This window comes from Pleurodeles waltl, chromosome 8 (assembly GCF_031143425.1).
Source record: "Pleurodeles waltl isolate 20211129_DDA chromosome 8, aPleWal1.hap1.20221129, whole genome shotgun sequence".
Classification (NCBI taxonomy): Eukaryota; Metazoa; Chordata; class Amphibia; order Caudata; family Salamandridae; genus Pleurodeles; species Pleurodeles waltl.
In genome coordinates, this window is record NC_090447.1 from 1415398510 (window position 1) to 1415417772 (window position 19263).

General features: G+C 50.1%; 1 protein-coding gene across 1 annotated transcript in view; it reads left to right on the plus strand.

Moving 5' to 3' along the window:
- DOP1B (DOP1 leucine zipper like protein B) overlaps window positions 1-19263 on the plus strand; it is a 604399-nt gene that overhangs the window by 200880 nt on the left and 384256 nt on the right. Inside the window, exon 7 of the mRNA XM_069202530.1 lies at window positions 10751-10874. Coding sequence (XP_069058631.1) covers window positions 10751-10874 — 124 coding nt within the window. The remainder of the gene's footprint in view (window positions 1-10750; window positions 10875-19263) is intronic.

A 19263-nucleotide genomic window follows, 5' to 3' on the forward strand; every position in this document is an offset into this window, starting at 1 on the left:
GTCTAGCTGGTCACAAATGGGGTCTCCATCCGGAAGTGATACAAGGTCTCTTTCAGCAGTGAGGAGAACCTTGGTTAGAACTGTTTGCCTGTGCCTAGACTGTGCAATGTCAGCAGTTTTACGCGTTGGAGTTTCCAAGGTGGCATTTGTTCTGATGCGCTTTTCATCCCGAGTGAAATTCAGGCCTCCTGTATGCCTTTCCACCCATATACTTGTGCCCACAGTTATCATGAAGGACTGGGCCAAAGTATTCATTTTGGTTCCAGACTGGGCACCAAGAGTCTGGTATCCCAAGGTGCTGAGCATGTCCATTGATCCTCCGATCAGAGTGCCTCTTCGGGAGGATTTTCTGTTGCAGCAGCAGGGGAGGGTTCTGCACTTGAACTTGTCCACTTTCTGACTTCTTGCGTGAAGATTAAGCTGCGACAGTTGACATTAAGTGACCTTCCTCCTGAAGTGTGTAACATAATCTTGCAGCCAGACGTCCCTCCACCAAAATAGTATATGCCTGTTGTATGAAGAAATTTGGGGCATGGTTCACAGACATGTCTGACCCTCCTTCTGCCCCTCTCTTTGAGGTCCTATTGTTCATCCCTTCTCTTGCCAAGCAGAGCTGTACTCTGGGCACTCTGTTGTTTCTGCTTTTTTTAATTTAGTAGGAAGGTTGGAGCTCTTCTACATTCAGTTGAAGCCACACATCATCCATAGTATATTTTGCTTGATGCATCTGCACTTCTTACACGAATGAGGATGCTAATTTCACTTTTAGCCTCTAATTTCAAATTCCTTGACATTAAAAGTACACTTTAAAATTTTCAATTGGACATTTAGTCACTTTATTTATGTACACTTTATTAATCTGTTAATATATATATATATTTTTAAATACATTTTTATTAGTTTTGTTGAAAGAAAGGAAAGAAGGAAGGAGAGAAAAAATGAAGGAGAAAAACATTGCACAGGTAAGGCCTGGCGCAGTCAGCTTAGTCATAATCATAATGACAGTATCCTTTAACCATATAACAGATCCACAACAATGTTATACAGTAGAGAAATTCACAGTCATGTTCGTTCATGGGAGAAGACTCAACCGTTTCCCCCACACATTTGTGTGCTTATGGGGACATCCCCTTGCCTCATAGACCGATTTTATTTAGTTTGCACACCAGTGAACTCCGTGTCTCCATTTCTGGAGGGCTGGCCCATTGGGAGAGTTACAGGTGGCTGCAGTGTCTCTTTTGGCCACCAGCATGGCAACACCAACAAACGTGCGATTGGCTCTTGCGCCTTCCAACTACTCCATCGTGCCCAGCAGGGCCAATTTTGGGGACATCTGTTGCTCCCTCCCCAGCACTGCATTCAATTCGCAATTTATATATTAGTTAATTTTTTAAGCAGTCACAGACCCCTGAAGGGGCTTCGTGGACCTCCAGGAGTCCCCAGACCACAGGTTTGGAAGCACTGCTCTACACCAGTGGTTCCCAACCTGTGGTCCAGGAACCCCTGGAGGGTGAAGCCACCTCAGTGGGGCCGCAAGTGCTTGGAAAATGAATATTAACTGGTGCCTATTTAGGACCCGCAACGTCCTAGCCACTGCGGAGGATGACGGACACGGAGCCGATCAATGCCACCTACCAGTGCTCAGGGGTACTGCTTATGAAAATCTTCCAGATCCAGTTTGATGCCTAGGGAGAATGCAAAGGTAAGGAATCTGCATCTAGATAAAGGCCCTCATTACAACCCTGGCAGTCGGTGATAAAGCGGCGGGAACACCGCAACCAGGCCGGCTGCAATAAAATTGGAATCATGATCACGGCGGAAACCGCCAACACAAATAGCCACTTTAACACACTGACCGCCACGTCGGTAGCAACAAACACCGCTGCAGTAACCACCAACAGCCAGATGGAAGACAATGTACCGACCACTGCTTTACAACACGCCTGTCCACCAACTTTTCTGGGGCGGTACCAACGCCATCAAAAGCACAGCGGAAACAGTACTCTGAAGGGAAACAACTCACCTCTCGACACTCAAGGAAGAACCACGACGCCATGGAGCACGAACTGCAGGTGTTCCCCACGCTGGTATACCTTCTCATACACCAGGAACACGAACGCCGGCGAAGGCGACCACAGTGAGTACTGCACCTATCAGACAAGGGAGGTGAGAAAGAAAAAGAGAGTGACACACACACGCAACATCCCCACCCGCACCCCCATACACACAAACAGATGCAACAACATTACATATACACCCCGTAACCCTCAGGAATAATGCAAGGACAAAAGGAATGGAGTAAAATGAGTGTAATATTATAAATTTTACAAAGTACGTTCTCAAAGCAATAAACAGAATGTACAATATATACAAAAGGAAGGACAATGCCCACTCCAAAATGTGCTCCATGCCCACTGCTTGGTCCTGGGGAATGCAAGGCCACAGTCTCTCTAGTGGGTGGACTGCACACTGCTTGGTCCTGGGGAGTGCTGGGGAGTGGAAGGCCACAGTCTCTTAAGTGGGTGGACTGCCCACTGCTTGGTCCTTGGGAGTACAAGGCCACAGCCTCTCAAGTGGGTGGACTGCCCACTGCTTGGTCCGGGGGAGTGCAAGGCCACAGTCTCAAGTGGGTGGTTTGCCCACTGCTTGGTCCGGGGGAGTGCAAGGCCACAGTCTCTCAAGTGGGTGGTTTGCCCACTGCTTGGTCCTGGGGAGTGCAAGGCCACAGTCTCTCAAGTGGATGGCTTCTCCACTGGTTCTGGAGGGGGCCTTGTGCCCAGTGTGCTTCATCCTGGCAAGGAGGGGCTGAGTGGATGGCTTCTTCCATTGGTTCTGGAGGGGGCCTTGTGCCCAGTGTGTTTCATCCTGGCAAGGAGGGGCTGGGTGGATGGCTTCTTCCACTGGTTCTGGAGGGGTCCTTGTGCCCAGTGTGTTTCATCCTGTCAAGGAGGGGCTGAGTGGATGGCTTCTTCCACTGGTTCTGGAGGGGGGCTTGTGCCCAGTGTGCTTCATCCTGGCAAGGAGGGGCTGAGTGGATGGCTTCTTCCACTGGTTCTGGAGGGCGCCTTGTGCCCAGTGTGCTTCATTCTGGATGGGGCAAGGTCACTATCGCTCACCTGGGTGTCACACCGACAGGTGTTGCAGGGGCCAGGACGCACTTCAGCCCATGTATTCACCACTACACACTGCTCGCTGGCGGTGACGGCTGCTCAGTGGATGCCAGTTGCGCTGCAGGTGGCGGTGCTGGCATTGGTGGTGGTAGCCTCCAGGCCTTCACCTGCTGCCTCGGACTGCTGCCCAGTGGGGCTGCTGCTTTTGGCAATGGTGCTGCTGGTGGCGGGGCATGTGGCGGTGCTGGCCGCAGTGCAGGTGGCGGTGCTGGCTGTGATGCAGGTGGCGGTGCTGGTAGTGGTTGTGGTAGCCTCCAGGCCTTCCCCTGCAGCCTCGGACGTCTGCCCACTGGGCCTGCTGGCAGTGGTGCTGCTGGCGGCGGGGCAGGTGGCAGTGCAGGTGGTGGTGCTGGCAGTGGTGGTGGTAGCCTCCAGGCCTTCACCTGCAACCTCGGACGGCTGCCCACTGGGGCTGCTGCTGCTGGCAGTGGTGCTGTTGGTGGCAGTGCAGGTGGTGGTGCTGGCAGTGGTGGTGGTAGCCTCCAGGCCTTCACCTGCCGCCTCAGACCGCTGAAGTGCCATGGCTGGTGTTGTGTGCTCCTTCCTGCCCTTGGTTCTGCCAGCTGGTGTCTTGTTCTTGCCCTTGCTGGCTAGTGGTGCCTCCTTCACCTTGCTGACTGGTGTCCCCTTATTGCCCTTGCTAGGTGGCGGACCCTTCTTGGCCTTGGCAGGTGGTACTGGCACACTGGGTGGGCTGACGGGTGCCTCCTTGGAGCTTCTCACACCTGCAGTAGCTGCAGAAACCACAATGGCCGTGGACTGGGTGGCTGCGGTGCTGGGCTGGGTTCTGGCCACCCTGGCCCGAAGTGAAGGGCGGTGGGGGGGAGGGGTAGGGAAAAGGTCAATGTTGGCGATGAAAAGCTTCTTAGGGACACTGGGGTGGGATGAGGATGAAGGTTTGGGAGTGGAGGAAGAGGGAGTTGTTGTAGGAGGTGTCAGTCTGCTGTGTTTGGGTGCAGGTGCATGGGCTGGATGCTGATGTGAGTTGTGAGGTATATGGCTGTTGGGGGTCTGTGTGCTTGCGTTTGTGTACTTTGGGAGGAGGGGGGTCACAGACACAGTGGGAGAGGACACAGGGGACGTGTGCATGGATGTGGGGGTGGTGACTGCCAGTGAGGGGCGTGTAGTGATAGGCGTGCTGGGTATGGAGGTAGTGGATGAGGATGTAGTACATGCAGGTGCGAGTGGAGATGCTACTGGGAGGGAGGTTGGACGAGGGGGACGAGGGGGACACAGTGGAGGCAGTGGATGTTGGTGTGTCTGCATGTGGATGATGCTTGTGTAAGTGCCTGTGAGATGAAGTGTGGTGCTTGTGTTTGCCTGAGCCACTTCTGTGTGTTGATTTGGGTAATTGCTGGTCTGAAGGTGTGCTTGGGATAGGCTGGGGTTGAGGGGATTGGGTAGAGGAAGTTGGAAGGGTGGAGGCTGGAGACAGGGACAATGGCTGCCATCAGTACGTTGGCCAGAGCTGGGAATTCTCTCTATTGGGCCGCCACGCCACAGTGAATGCCCTCCAGGTATACATTTGTTTGTTGCAAATGCCCTGCTACACCCTGGATGGCATTCATTATGGTTGACTGCCCAACAGAGAGGGATCTCAGGAGGTCAATAGTCTCCTCACTGAGGGCAGCAGGGCCTGAGGTGCCTTGGGCGAAGGAGATGCCCACCCTCCTGGGTGAGCGGGCACGGGAAACACGCTGAGGGGCTGCTTGGAGGGTGGTGCTGGTACGGCGGTGGAAGCTCTACCTGTAGTTCGGGTGGCCACAGAGGTGTCCGCCACTGCCAGGGAGATGCCATCGAAGGAGGTGTTTGCTGTCGGTAGTGTCCCCTCCTGTCTCTGTCGTGGTGCTGCCCTCGCCCTCCGTCCCACTGGTGCCCTCACCGTCAGTGGATTCTGGCTCCTGGCCCATGTGGGATGCAGCTCCCTCCATCACTGGTGCCTCTGCTCCTCCGCCAGATGATGCTAAAGCACACAAGGACATGGTGACAAAACAAAAAGTGGGGGAGAGACAAAGGATACACTTGGTCAATGCCAGCAACAACACTACCGTTGGCATACACAACTCACAGGGAACAGCCCTGTGAACTAGGCCATGCACTACCTGTTATAATGCTAGTCACCAGCCCATGGGGTACAATGCCTAACGCCATTAGATGCACACCTGAAACCCACAGGACCCTGCCCAATAGTCGATGCCCACTAACATTATTGGGGTTGGAGTGCATCTGAGCTTGCCCATCATTGAACATACCCTGCCATGTTCGCCCTGGCCTAGGGGCACCCACAGCCCACATCCCCCACCCAGGTAAAACCTTAACGCATGCAAGTCGTGATTCTGAATCTGTACTCACCCCCTTGTGGCTGCTGTGATGCCTTCAAGCGCCCATCCAACTCCGGATAGGCCACCGCCAGGATGCGGAACATCAGGGGGGGTCAGGGTACGATGGGCACCCCTTCCTCGTTGGGAGGCCAGCCCCAGCTGTGCCTCCGCCGTCTTCCTTGCCCAGCGATGCAGGTCCTCCCACCGTTTGCACCAGCGGGTGCTCAGCTTGCCTAAGACCCACAGGATCCGCACCTCCTTGGCGATGGCAGAAAAAATACAGCAGAAAAGGAATTAGTTATACCGTCCAGACTGTTATACTCATGGCCCAACATATCCCCCCCATCCCCCTACACACATACATTGCCCACCATACATGCTGCACTCTGCCCAGGACCACTCAAACCCCACCCTACACGAGGCTTACACACACAGCAATCCATACATTCATGCCCCATGCATCATGCTCACAGTGTACTCACCTGTTTGTCTGGAGGACCATAGAGTAAAGTGTACTCGGGTAGGACCCCAACCACCAGTCTCTCCAACTCCTCCGAACTGAAGGCAGCGGCCCTTTCCTCAGACACTCGAGCCATTGTCGCTTCCAGACACAGGTCACAGCAGCACTTGCAGAGTAGGTCCTCTCCTGTTGAAAGTCAGATAGCAAGTGAGTGCACAGATAGAAAATGGCGGTCACGTCCGCGGCGGTGCATGCATCGCCATTGGCTCCTGGAACCCATAGGGCCCAATGATAACCAATGTGGTGTTGCGCGGCGGTCATCGACCGCCGACCGCAAAGGCGCACAACGCCAGCGGAATTACCTCATTTCCACTTGTCTCTCCTCACAGGTCAGGCAGCCGCCATTTCAGGGGGGCACAGGCCATGGTACTTAACTGCGTCACAGCATACAGTACCTTGGCACATGAACTGACTTACGAGTACACATACTGTTTCTGTAAAGCAAAAATTGCATATTAATTGAGACATATGGAGGATTTGGCCACAGTGAAGGCTGACTTTTATGCACTGGGACATATCCCCAACATCATTGGTGCCATTGATGGTACACATATTGCATTTGTCCCCACCCCGAGAAATTAACAAGTGTTCAGAAATAGGAAAAGCTTTCACTCTCTGAATGTGTAGATGGTGTGTTTGACGGACCAGTACGTCTCCCATGTCAATGTCAAGTATCCTGGGGCTGTGCATGATGCCTTTATCTTGAGGAACAGCAACATCCCATATGTGATATCTCAACTCCAGAGGCACTGGTGTGGCTAGTAGGTGAGCCCATGGTCCCCACCCAGTTGATGTAGATATATGGGTGTGGGTTTGGCCCTAAGGGTTAGTGTGTGGCTAACAGGCATCCCTCGAATATTTACAGGTGACTCTGGTTACCCCAACCTCTCATGGCTACTGACCCTAGTGAGGAATGCCAAGACAAGGGCAGAGGAACGTTACAGTGAGGCACATGGGCCTACAAGGAGGATCATTGAGAGGACCTTTGGTCTCCTGAAGGCCAGATTCCGGTGCCTCCATCTGACAGGTGGATCCCTGTACTACTCACCCAAGAAGGTGTGCCAGATCATCGTTGCATGTTGCACAACCTGGCCTTAAGACACCAGGTGCCTTTTCTGCAGGAGGATGAACCTGGGGATGGTCGTGTGGCAGCGGTGGAGCCTGTGGATAGTGATGTTGAGGAGGAAGAAGATGTGGACAACAGAAGTACACTAATTCAACAGTACTTCGAGTGACACACAGGTAAGACACTGTAACTTCACCCTCCATTGCAGTTTTGTGTTTGACATTGAACATGGCAGCCTGATTTCCCTGTTTCTATGGCCACTTACTGTACCCTTTGGCATCTCTATTTTCAGATCTCTGTGCCCCACTCTGGCTCCTGGTGTGTTTACAGCTGCCCACTACAGGTCATACCTATGTAAATATTACAGTACATTTGAATTGCAATGTTTACAGTTTGTGAAACTAATACATTTGACAAACAATTGCCAGACTCCATATTTGATTTTGTTCCAAGGGTGCTTATTTCTGTGATGATAAGTGCAGGGGGTATTGCAATGGGCTGTGTTGCTGATGGAGGAAAGTCCAGGGTAGAGTCCAGTCTATTTGTATCACAGGTGCATTATCCAAGGGGACATAGGAAGAGCAATGGCAGTTCAAGGTGGACAGGGTGACCGAGTGGAACAGAAGGGTGACAATCAGGAGTCTTATTTCCAGGGTGGTGAGAATGGCCCTCGGACCCTCCCTGATCCCCAGGTACTGTCCCTCCTGCAGCCGCTGGGTCTCCTGCAGCTTGGCCAGTATCTGGCCCATGGTCTCCTGGGAATGGTGGTATGCTCCCAGGATGTTGGTGAGTGCTTTGTGGAGAGTCTGTTCCCTGGGCCTGTCCTCCCTCTGTCGCACAGCAGTACTCCCAGCTTCCCTGTTGTCCGGTGCCTCTGTCCCCTGAACCGTGTGCCCACTGCCACTGACCCCAGGTCCCTGATCGTCCTGTGTTTGTGGGGTTGCCTGGGGTTCCTGTAGTGGTGGACACACTGCTGATTGACGTGTCCTGGGGAAAGAAGGATGGGCCTGCTGGGGGGGTGCTGTGGTGGTGTTTCCTGAGGGGTGAGGCTCTTAGGTGTGTTGGGGATGTGCCTGGGTTACCGACTGTCCATTGGTCCCTGATGGGCCAGGTTGGTCATCATGACTTAGGCGTGCAGAGCTGCTGTAATCACTGGTGGCTTCTTCAGGGGGGCGACTGGATGTTGCTGCACCTCCTCTCCAGTGACGTTGAGTGGGGGTCCTGTGGGGATGTAAATGCAGTGTTATTGTATCTGCGTGTGCCATCTTATGCATGGATATGTTTCCCTCTATGGTTGTTATTTGCAAGGCAGCTTTGGCTTGTGTGAGTTGTGCTTGGTTTTGCTAAGTTATTGTCACTAGTGTGCATGCTGTGGTGATGGGTGTCCATGCAGGTCTGTGATGGGGGTCCATGCATTGGTGTTACATGCAGGGCTTGGTATTGGGATGGGTGGGTTGTGATGGTGGGGTATATGTGAGGTGGTGGGGTGATGGGGGTGAGGGTAGGGGTTGTTGTTTGTGATGGCATGCAGGTAGGGTGGGGGATAAAGTAGTAAAGATTTGACTTACCAGAGTCCAGTCCTCCTGCTACTCCTGCCAGGCCCTCAGGATGCATGATCGCCAAGACTTGCTCCTCCCATGTTGTTAGTTGTCGGGGAGGAGGTGGGGGTCCACCGCCAGTCCTCTGTACTGCTATCTGATGCCTTGCTACCACGGAACGTACCTTCCCCCGTAGGTCGTTCCACCTCTTCCTGATGTCATCCCTTGTTCTTGGGTGGTGTCCCACAGCGCTGACCCTGTCCACGATTTTCCGTTATAGCTCCATCTTCCTTGCAATAGATGTCTGCTGCACCTCTGATCCGAATAGCTGTGGCTCTACTCGGATGATTTCCTCCACCATGACCCTTAGCTCCTCCTCTGAGAACCTGGGGTGTCTTTGTGGTGCCATGGGTGTAGTGTGAGTGGTGTGTGGGAGGGTGTGTGGGGTGATGTGTTGGTGTGTGCTGTGAGGTGCGTGGATGGTGAATGGGTGATGGTGTTTTGTGGCTCAGATTCAGTGGGTGCTCCTGGCTTGTCTCTCTCTCACTTGCCACAATCTTTGGGTCGTAAAGGGTTGTGGGTTGTGGGTAGTGGGTATGTGTGTGTGTATGTGTGTTTTATATTGGTGTGGGTGTGTGTATGTGTGTCAGGTGTGTGTATTTTGAATTGTCCAATGTGGTGGTGTTTTGTTAGTGTGTGTGTATATTGAGCTCGGCGGTGTGTACCGCCAATGGTTTACCACTGTTGAATGACCGCCGCGGTGATTCGTGGGTCATGATGCTGTGGGCGTATTTCTGTTGGCGTAACGGTGTTGGTACCGCCATTTTATCACTGACCTTTGGGCTGGCAGACTTGTGTGTGTGTCTGCATAGTGATGGATTTCTATGTGTGGGTGATAATACGGGTAGCAGTATACTTCCGCGGTCACGGTATCTTGGCGGCAGTCAGCATGGCGGTAAGCGGCACTTACCGCCAATGTTGTAATGAGGGCCAAAGTCTTTGCCAGATAAGGTGTTACTGAAGGTAAGTAACTTGTCCTAGTGGAACTCTTCACATCAGTCTGGAACAGCAGCTTGAATGTCTGTATCGTAACTAATGCCTTTCCGACCAAGCCTCGCATAGAGGGTGGGAATGTACTGAGGCCTTCATAAACAGAATGTTCTCTTCATCTAGTTTAGCTTTACAGTCCTTGAAAATAGCGTGCCTTCTGGGCATGTACACCCTACACACATGCCTTATGGGACAGGGACAGCAAGATATTGCCAGTCATTCCTAGAGGCCACAGAGCCTCGCTGGCTCAAACTATACATGATGACCAGAACAAGCCAAAGTATGTATTGCGTGCCAGCTTGGGAATCACAGGCTGTGTTGACAGAGATGTTGGCACCAGTGCCATGCATACATTTTGGCTTCACTGGACCCCCCATTGAACCACTATTAGAATCAAACACGGCCTCAGACATTTCTATGACTCGAGCCTCAAAACAATGCACAAAAACACAGAAATGAGTCTATATCAAACAAATACTCAAATTATTAAACAAATTATTTAATTTACAAACAAAAACGTACAAAAGTTATAATTTTAATTGGAAGTTTGGACCTTTTCAAAGTGTGTTTTTTTTTTTTCTAAAAGCAGAATCGTTATGCTACACTTTGGCATATTGCATTATTTGTTTTTACCTCTTTATGCATGCTCTTATTTTGGCAGAGCACAGCGGTACTTCAATTGAGGTCACCAGTCATGCATTGTAAGTTTTTTTTGCTGCGCTCATGCAGCTTCTGCGAATCAAGCTAACAATACCAACCTAATTTTTAGCCTTCAAATTCCAACTCATTTAAGAAAAATAATTGTGCTTGTCACTTTTTTTTTTTGATATATTCTTTCATAATATGGTAATGCAATTCAATTGTTAAAAGTCATGAGTAGTTGTTGTGAAACCCTGGTGGTCTATAGGGCACAGGTGGTCTGGAAGAGAAGGGTACTAGAAAGAAGGAGTTAGTTTAAGTCACATGCCCGTGTGTGTGCGTGTGTGTGTGTGTATAGTAGTTGTATAGGATGAATGAATCAAGTGGATTGTGATTTTTCCCATTGTTTAAAATCAATTTTTAGATACTTTTTCTTATTTCCTTAGGACCCTACTGAGTGTTCTGTCCCGCTCCTCAAGTCTGATATAGTTCACATTCTCTCAGCAGCAACACAGACTCTCCTGAGAAGAGACATGTCTTTAAATAGACGATTATATGCATGGCTACTAGGTAAGTACCATTTTCTGTAGTTAATGATCTTTTATTATATAGTGCTTGGTGTTACAGATTAGATTTTTTTGCTGTGCTGTAAATTACAGTGGTTGCTACTATGCTACAAATTAGTGCTCAGTTTATAAACCCAGTAAATGACCATAGTATCCCCGGGGGAATTCAAACCTGTAATATGCTGGAACGTACCCAAGGCAGTGGGCGCTTAACTTACTGACATCTTACCATATTGGCAAAAACACTCCAGTGGCATTTTGCAAAGTAATGCTTACATTGTAGCAGAAATTATATTATGTTTTTTCAGCCATCAAAATTGAGATTCACCTCTGCAGTTGACTCTGCAAACTACTTATGAACAAATTATCTTAACTAGTGTATGATGTATTCTAGAACTATGTTACAGAAATTCAATGAATTTAACATCACTAATCATATTGTTATCAAATGATACTAATTTTTTCTCTTTATGACTTATTGTAACTTTGGGCCAGATGTAGCAAGGCTTTTGTGCCTCGCAAACAGCAAAAATCGCTGTTTGCGAGACACAAAAGCTACATCGTGATGCCCATTTCCATTTTGCGAGTCGGTAACCTGGTTACCGACTCGCAAAATGGGAATGCAAGTCGCAAATAGGAAGGGGTGTTCCCCTTCCTATTTGCGAATCTCATCGCAATGCAGAATTGCTTTGTGACCGCGGTCGCAAAGCAATTCGCAGTTACCACCAGTGTCACACTGGTGGTAACTCATTCGCAAAAGGGAAGGGGTCCCCATGGGACCCCTTCCCCTTTGTGATTGGCCCTGAAAACATTTTTCAGAGCAGGCAGTGGTCCTATGGACCACTGCCTGCTCTGAAAAAATGAAACTGACACATTTCATTTTTTCGTTTGTAAAGCATCTCGTTTTCCTTTAAGGAAAACAGGCTGCATTAAAAAAAAAAAAAAAACGGCTTTATTTAAAATCAGTCACAGACATGGTGGTCTGCTGTTTCCAGGAGGCCACCATCCCTGTGAGTGCTGCAACTCGCTAGGGGGTTGCAAATTGCGACCCACCTCATTAATATTAATGAGGTCGGCCTTTGCGACCCCCTTGCATCTCGCAGATGGTGTCAGGGACACCATCCAGAATTGCGACTCGCAAAGCCGGAATTTCCTACATCTGGCCCTTTATCTTTTAGAAAGATGTCATCTGATAGAGACTTCTACTTGCAAATTCCTTACCTGTGACTTTCACCCAGGTATCATTCTGGATCCGAAGCATTTTCTTGAGCAGTCATCCTGCCCGCTGTTAGGTGGCGTTGATCGGCTTAGCGTCCGTTGTCAGCATCATCTGCGCCAGATATAATGTTGCGGTTCCTATATAGGCGCCAACTGGGCTCACTGACGTCAGTGGTTTTCTTAACACATCAGTCTGCACTGATCCAAATAGAGCTACCTTTCAGTCCGTTTTTTGACTGGCCTTTTTTTAACTTTTGTTGAAGATTTTTTTGATTTTTTTCAACTCCTAGTGCATTGAGGATGTCATCAAGGAAGACTGTGTTCAAGCCCTGCAGTTCCTGTCATCCGGTGATATCTGTGACTGATCTGCATCATGTTTGTCTTTAGCTCCTGGAGCATGACCATGACCTGAGGTCATTCTCTGAATCGTCAGGCTGCACATCTGAAGGCTTTGAGGGAGCAGTATTGAAGCTGATGGTGGCCCGGTGCTCGACTCCGCAAGTCGAGATCTCAGTCAAGAGGAAGTTCCTGGGTCGCGGAGTCCTCCACCATCATCATCCCGCTCCAAGTCCTCGGGGCTATCGGGTAAGTCGAGGCACAAGAAAAAAGTCAAAGCATTCTTTGACTTCTCCTCGTCTGTCAGCCGCCGAGACGAGGGAGCATTGACGTTCTAGGCCTCGCTCTGCAGAGCCTGTGCCTGGGCCAACTCAGCGCCTCCTGAGTTTCCACGAGCCGGCATGACCCCCTGCCCAGTTGAAAGAGTTCTGTAAGGCCATGCACCTAATTTTTGGGCAGTCCGACACTGCTGCAGCGCCTTTTGGCCCCACAGAGTCAAAAGGGGCCCCTTTGGGTTTCACACTGGCGGTTTCGGCCTCAGCACCGAGGGGCACCCATTGATCCAGTCCTGCTTCCGGACCGACATCATCGTGCCACACTGACCTTCCGTGACATCGGTCCCGACGCCAGTGCTCCCGTCACCGCCTGCAATCATGGGCAGCACTATCCCCAGTTTTTTCCCAGACTCCAACGCAGCTCTGGATGGGTGCGGTTTGAAGCCGACCCCGATGCCAGCAGAAGCCTTGCCTCCTGTGTCGGTTCCTGCACCCCTTTCTTATGGGCTAGGTTACAGTGAGGAATGGGAGGGGTTGCTGGACCCTTTAGAATACCCAAAACCCTATGGACTGGCATACAGACTTGGGTGAAGCCAGCGGACTGGATAGTTCACCAGATACTGACATGCTGTCTACCCCGACTGTGGCTACCATGTTTCTGAGAAGAGTAGCTGAGGTCCTGGACCTTGAGTTGCTTTGGTGGCAGTTGGGACTATCCTCCTGACAGAGGTGCTTCAGCTTGGAGCTTCCTTCCTTTAATGAGGCCCTTACGGATGACATATTGGTACCTGGTCTAAACGCAGCTCAGGGGATCCTGTGAACAGGACAATTGGCCACTGCCATGGTCCCGCTCCAAGGGACTAAGGGGGTTATTCCAACTTTGGAGGAGGTGTTAATCCGTCCCAAAAGTGACGGAAAAGTGACGGATTTACCACCAGCCGTATTACGACTCCATTATATCCTATGGAACTCGTAATACGGCTGGTGGTATATCCGTCACTTTACCGTCACTTTTGGGACGGATTAACACTCCTCCAAAGTTGGAATAACCCCCTAAGTTTTCTGGTGCAACTCCCCACCCCTGAGAACTTGGTTATTCAAGCCTACAGTTTCCAGGGTTTGTTCCCTTCTGCACCCCCAGATGGGGAATCCAAAAGGCTGGATACACTTGAGAAGAAGATTTTTTTCTTCCACCAGGCTAGCATTACTGTCACTGAACATGGCATACCTTTTGGGCTGTTACTCCCACACGCTGTGGGATACACTTGCACAAGTGCTTCCGCAGGTCCTGGAGGAGGCCTGGGCTGTACTTTGCCAAGCAGTTGCGGATGGGAGAGAAACAGCAAAGTTCACCATCTGTTGCAGACTGGACACAGCTGAGTTGCTGTACAGAGCAGTTTAATCGACAGTGGCCCTGAGGCGCCACACCTGCCTGAGGACGTCTGGCTTTTCAGGGGATGTCCATGCTACTTTGACAGGCATGCCCTTTTATGACACCCGTCTCTTCAGAGACAAGGCTGACTCGGCACTCAAACGCTTCAAGCATTCTCAACCTACGGCCTGGTTCCTGTGCCTCCCGGCAGCCCTTCATCACCCTCATTGTGCCTTTTGCTCCTTTTGTGGCTATGGAAGAGACCTCTATCCACGTCAATTCCCAGCCATCCACTGTGCTGTGTGGCCAAGGGGGTGGGATCCCCTGACCTTGTGGATCAGGGAGCTAGCAGTCCAGTCAGTTCACCCCCTCACCGCAGCAGCCTTTAAGCTTCCCACCTAGGGCCAGTCGGAGGCAGGATACGCTAACACTTCCTCCCCTGGCAATCCCCATAACATTTGACTGGTGGGTTTTGCAAATAGTCTGAAGGGGCTACTCCCTTCCCTTCAAGACCATCCCTCCATCCATGCCACCATCCTACAATCGGATGACAGAGGTTCACTTATCCCTTCTCCGCAAAGAAGTTACATCCCCCTGGGCAAGAGAGCCATAGAGTGTTCCCTTGCCAGATGTAGGTTGGGGTTGCAATTTCTGCTACTTTCTGGTACCCCAAAAAGGACAAGGCTCACCGCCCTGTCCTAGACCTTTGGTCCCTCAATCTGTTCCTCAAGAAGGAGAAGTTCAAAATTCTCATTATGGCTTAGGTTCTATCTGCCCTGGACCCAGGAGACTGGATGATAGCATTGAACTTGCAGAACGATCATTTCCTTATTGCCTCCTTCCCTGCCTGCCCACAGATGTTACTTTCAGTTCACCGTGCTCCCCTCTGGCCTTACCAGCGCCCCTCTGGTGTTCACCAAGGCAGGGCTGTAGCCAGCATTGTATGTATTTTGGGGGGCACGGCCCCCAGCAAAGACAAAGAATTGTATGTGGAGAGGAGAGGCAGACTTGACGTGGTAGCATTTGAAACAGTACTGTATTGACAGTGATATTTTAAAGCACAACAATATTTTTTATGCTGTTCTTTCTCCTCAGAAGTGAAAATGGGTGACAAATGACACATTTTAAAGTTTGTTAGTTACAATTGAACATAGTTCAAAGATTTCCATTCAGGAGAGATAGAAAGAACCCTTGTGGAGCAGGTGGGACTGTTTGTGTCAAGTGCTGCACATGGGGCCAGTAAACCTGGTCAAAACTTGATGAGCTTTAAATTTAAGGAGGTTTGGAGTTTCTCCCGCAGTGGACTCTTCTCATGAGTTGTGGCAGATGGAACATCCCAATGTAAATACAGTTTTATAGAGGATGTAAGTACTCACCCTCCCAAGAATAGATTTAGAAAATGGGTGCCAATTACACATTTCAAAGTACAATGTCAGTAACATTAATATTAAAGAAAACTGTCTACCATTAACAAAACCTTCATAGGTTAGGTTTGGAGCTAGCACTTTGAGGAATCAGAGGGTAACATTTATGTAAAAGTGTGTGGTTTAAAGTAATGTTGGCCAAAATCCTCATGTCACCTTGGGTATGGCTGTAGGAAAGTGCCACTGTTGGCATGGTTACACGCCCCCCCCCCACACATTGTTGATGCCAACTTTGATTTAAAGTGGGCTGGGGCCTTGCTAACCATGCCCCATCCCCAGTGTTCTTTCTAAAACTGTACCTTTGTTTCCACAATTGGCATAACCCTGGCACCCAGTTAAGTCCCTTGTAAAAGGTACACACGGTACCAAGGGCCATGTGGCCAGGGAAGGTCTCTAAGGGCTATAGCATGTATTATGCCATCCTAGGGGACCCCTCACCAAGCACATACACTCTGCCATGCAGCTTGTGTGTGCTGTTGAGAAGAAAAAGACAAAGTTGACATGGCACCCCTCTCAGGGTGCCATGCCCACAAATTACTGCCTGTGGCATAGGTAAGTCACCCCTCTAGAAGGCCTTACAGTCCTAAGGCAGGGTGCATTGTACCCCAGGTGAGGGCCTAGCTGCATGAGCAATATGCCTCTACAGTGTCTAAGTCCATTCTTAGACATTGTAAGTGCAGTGTAGCCATATTGAGTATATGGTCTGGGAGTTTGTCATTACGAACTCCACAGCTCCGTAATGTCCTCACTGAACACTGGGAAGTTCGGTATCAAACTTCTCAGCACAATAAACCCACACTGATGTCAGTGTGGGATTTATTGAAAAATGCACACAGAGGGCATCTTAGAGATTCCCCCTGTATGTTAGCCAAACTGCTAGTGTAGGACTGACGATTTGTGCCAGCCTGCCACTTTCAGACAAGTTTCTGACCACATGGGGTGAATGCCTTTGTGCACTCTGTGTCAGAAACAACGCCTGTCCTTGGTAGAGGTGCTTCACACCTCCGTTTCCCCCCCCCCCCCCAAAAGGAACTGTAACACCTGGCGGTGAGCCTCAAAGGCTCAAACCTCTGATTACAGTGCCCCAGGGCACTCCAGCTAGTGGAGATGCCCGACCCCCGGACAAAGCCCCACTTTTGGCAGCAAGTCCGGAGGGAAAATTAGGGAGACACAGGAGGAGTGACCACCCCAGCCAGGACCACCCCTAAGGTGTCCAGAGCTTAGGTGACCCCTTCCCTGCAGAATCCTCCATCTTGGTTTGGAGGACAGGGTCCAATAGGGTTAGATTTGTGTCCCCCCTCCCAAAGAGAGTGGGCACAAGATGGGTGTAGCCACCCTCAGGGACAGTAGCCATTGGCTCCTGCCCTCTGACCTCTAAAACACCCCTAAAATCTAGGATTTAAGGGCCTCCCTGAACCCAGCTCACCAGATTCCTGGCTTACCTACAAGAAGAAGAAGGAATGCTTAGCTGAAACCCCCAGCAGAGAAGAAGGAAGACGACAACTGCTTTGACCCCAGCTCTACCGGCCTGTCTCCTACTTCAAAGAACCTGCAAAAGACCAGCGACGCATCCAGCGGGACCAGCGACCTCTGCCCAACTCCAGAGGACTGCCATGCACCCGAAAGAACCTAGAACTCCGGAGGACAGCGGCTCTGTCTGAGAAGAACCTACAATCAAGGACTCCCACCTCACTCCAGATGCGTGAGTATTGACCCCTGTGCACCCGATGCCCATGGCCCGTGTCCAGGTGGTCCACCCAGCAAGAGAGGGTCCCCAGGCGATTGCGAGGAAGTGCCCATCCTGAGTTGACCTCTCCACCCATCCACGACGACGCCTGCAGAGGGAATCCCGAGGACCCCCCCTGACAGCTAGGCTCCAGACGAAGATATCTGCCTCCTAAAGACACTCTGCACCCGCTGCCCCCCGGAGCTTGGAGAAACTGACCCCCGGTGTCTCTACATTCAGCAGGTGGCCCTTCTCTCTGTCCAACCAGTGGTGTGCCCGAGACACCCCCTGGACCTCCCCTGCAGCCTCCGAGTGATCCCAGGGGTCTCCTCATAGACCAGCATTGAAAACCCGATGTCCTGTTTGCACCCAGCACCCAGCCGCCGCTGAGGGTGTATGTTTGGCACCTACTTGTGGCCCCTTCAGTGCTCTTCTAATCCCCCCTGGTCTGCCCTCCGAGCCACGGGTACTTACCTGCAGGCAGGCCTGATTCTGAGTAACCCCTGTCTCCATAGGAGCCCACATTACAATTGCTCAACTTTGACCTCTGATCTCGGCCGTCTCCGTGTTGCTGGTGGTGGGTGTTTGGTGTTAACTTGAACCTCAACCGGTGGACTTCCTAAACCCTGGAGACTGCAACTGTAAGTGTTGTACTTACCTGTAAAACGATCTTACATTTCTTCCCTCCAGGAACGGTTTCAGAAAATTGTACTGTGTCCATTTTAAAAACAGATTATTGCCAATAATTCGAAAACTGTACTACTTACCTATTTCAAACAAAGTACTGTTGATACCTGTGTGAAATACGTAACTTTTAAGGTACTTATCTGCAACTTGAATCTTGTGGTTCTAAAAATAAATTAAGAAAATATATTTTTGCTATATAAAAACCATTGGTCCGGAGTTAACTCATTGAGTGTTTGCTGCTTCTGTTGTCTGTGTGTGTACAAATAATGCTTTGCACTACCCTCTGATAAGCTTAACTGCTCGACCACACTACCATAAAAAGAGAGCATTAATATTATCCAGTTTAGCCTCTGTTAAGCCTCTGGGGACCCCTGGACTCTGCACACTATATCTCATTTTGATGTAGTACATACAGAGCCAGCTACTTACAATGGCGTATTGCAAATGGGACTGCGATTGATAGACAGAGAAGTTTGGAACTGATGCTCAGTAGTGCCAGCCCCAGCTGCGGGCCCCAATGCAAGTATTATGGCCTAGTCAGCCACCATGTATTCCTACACAGATTGATTTATCCGTTGCAGTACCCCTCACCATCCTCTATTATTTTTCTGAAGAAAGATGCACTTAATACATTGCAGCTCCAAATTTCCCCACGTCGGCACAGAATAGCTCCAGCGTTGGTATAAATATACAAACGCAGGTCCTGAGGGCTGTTCAAAATGTGCACAAACACAGCACAAGCCTCACATTTTAGTTCTCCTCACAGATATGCCCCAATCTGACACAGTGATCAGTGCATCTCGAACTGCTAAACACAATCCTTCAGTGCACTAGATCTGAAAATCTTCTAGACAAGAAAACAGAGCCAGCCGGGTGAAGGAAAATATTAAAAACAGTAAATGTTTACATTCAAAATGCTAGAGAAGTGGCAGCTGCCGATGTTCCAAGCTATTTTGGAGTAAATACTCTTGCCTAGATAGCTGAGAATGAGGGAGGATACCCAAATTCCCCTCTCCTTCATCTCCAACATCCGTATAGGACTAAATCGTGCATTTTATAAATGTTTTACGTGCATACTGCTTTCAAAGTCCTAGGCTCTGGAGGCGCACTAATGAAATATTCCAATTCTTCCATGTTGTGCCAAGCAAGTCTGGCCCACCACCTGAGTATTCGTAGTTTACCTGCACCAAAAAAGCAAGGAGAAAGTGGAGGATAACATGCATTTTCCAGTCCAGTTTACATACCAAATGTCCAGATTGCTGTAAGACGTAGATGTATTTCAGAAACTACACATCAAATTCAAACAGCCTATAATTGTTTTAACATTTTTCTTTGCTTCTGTTTTTCACTTAATT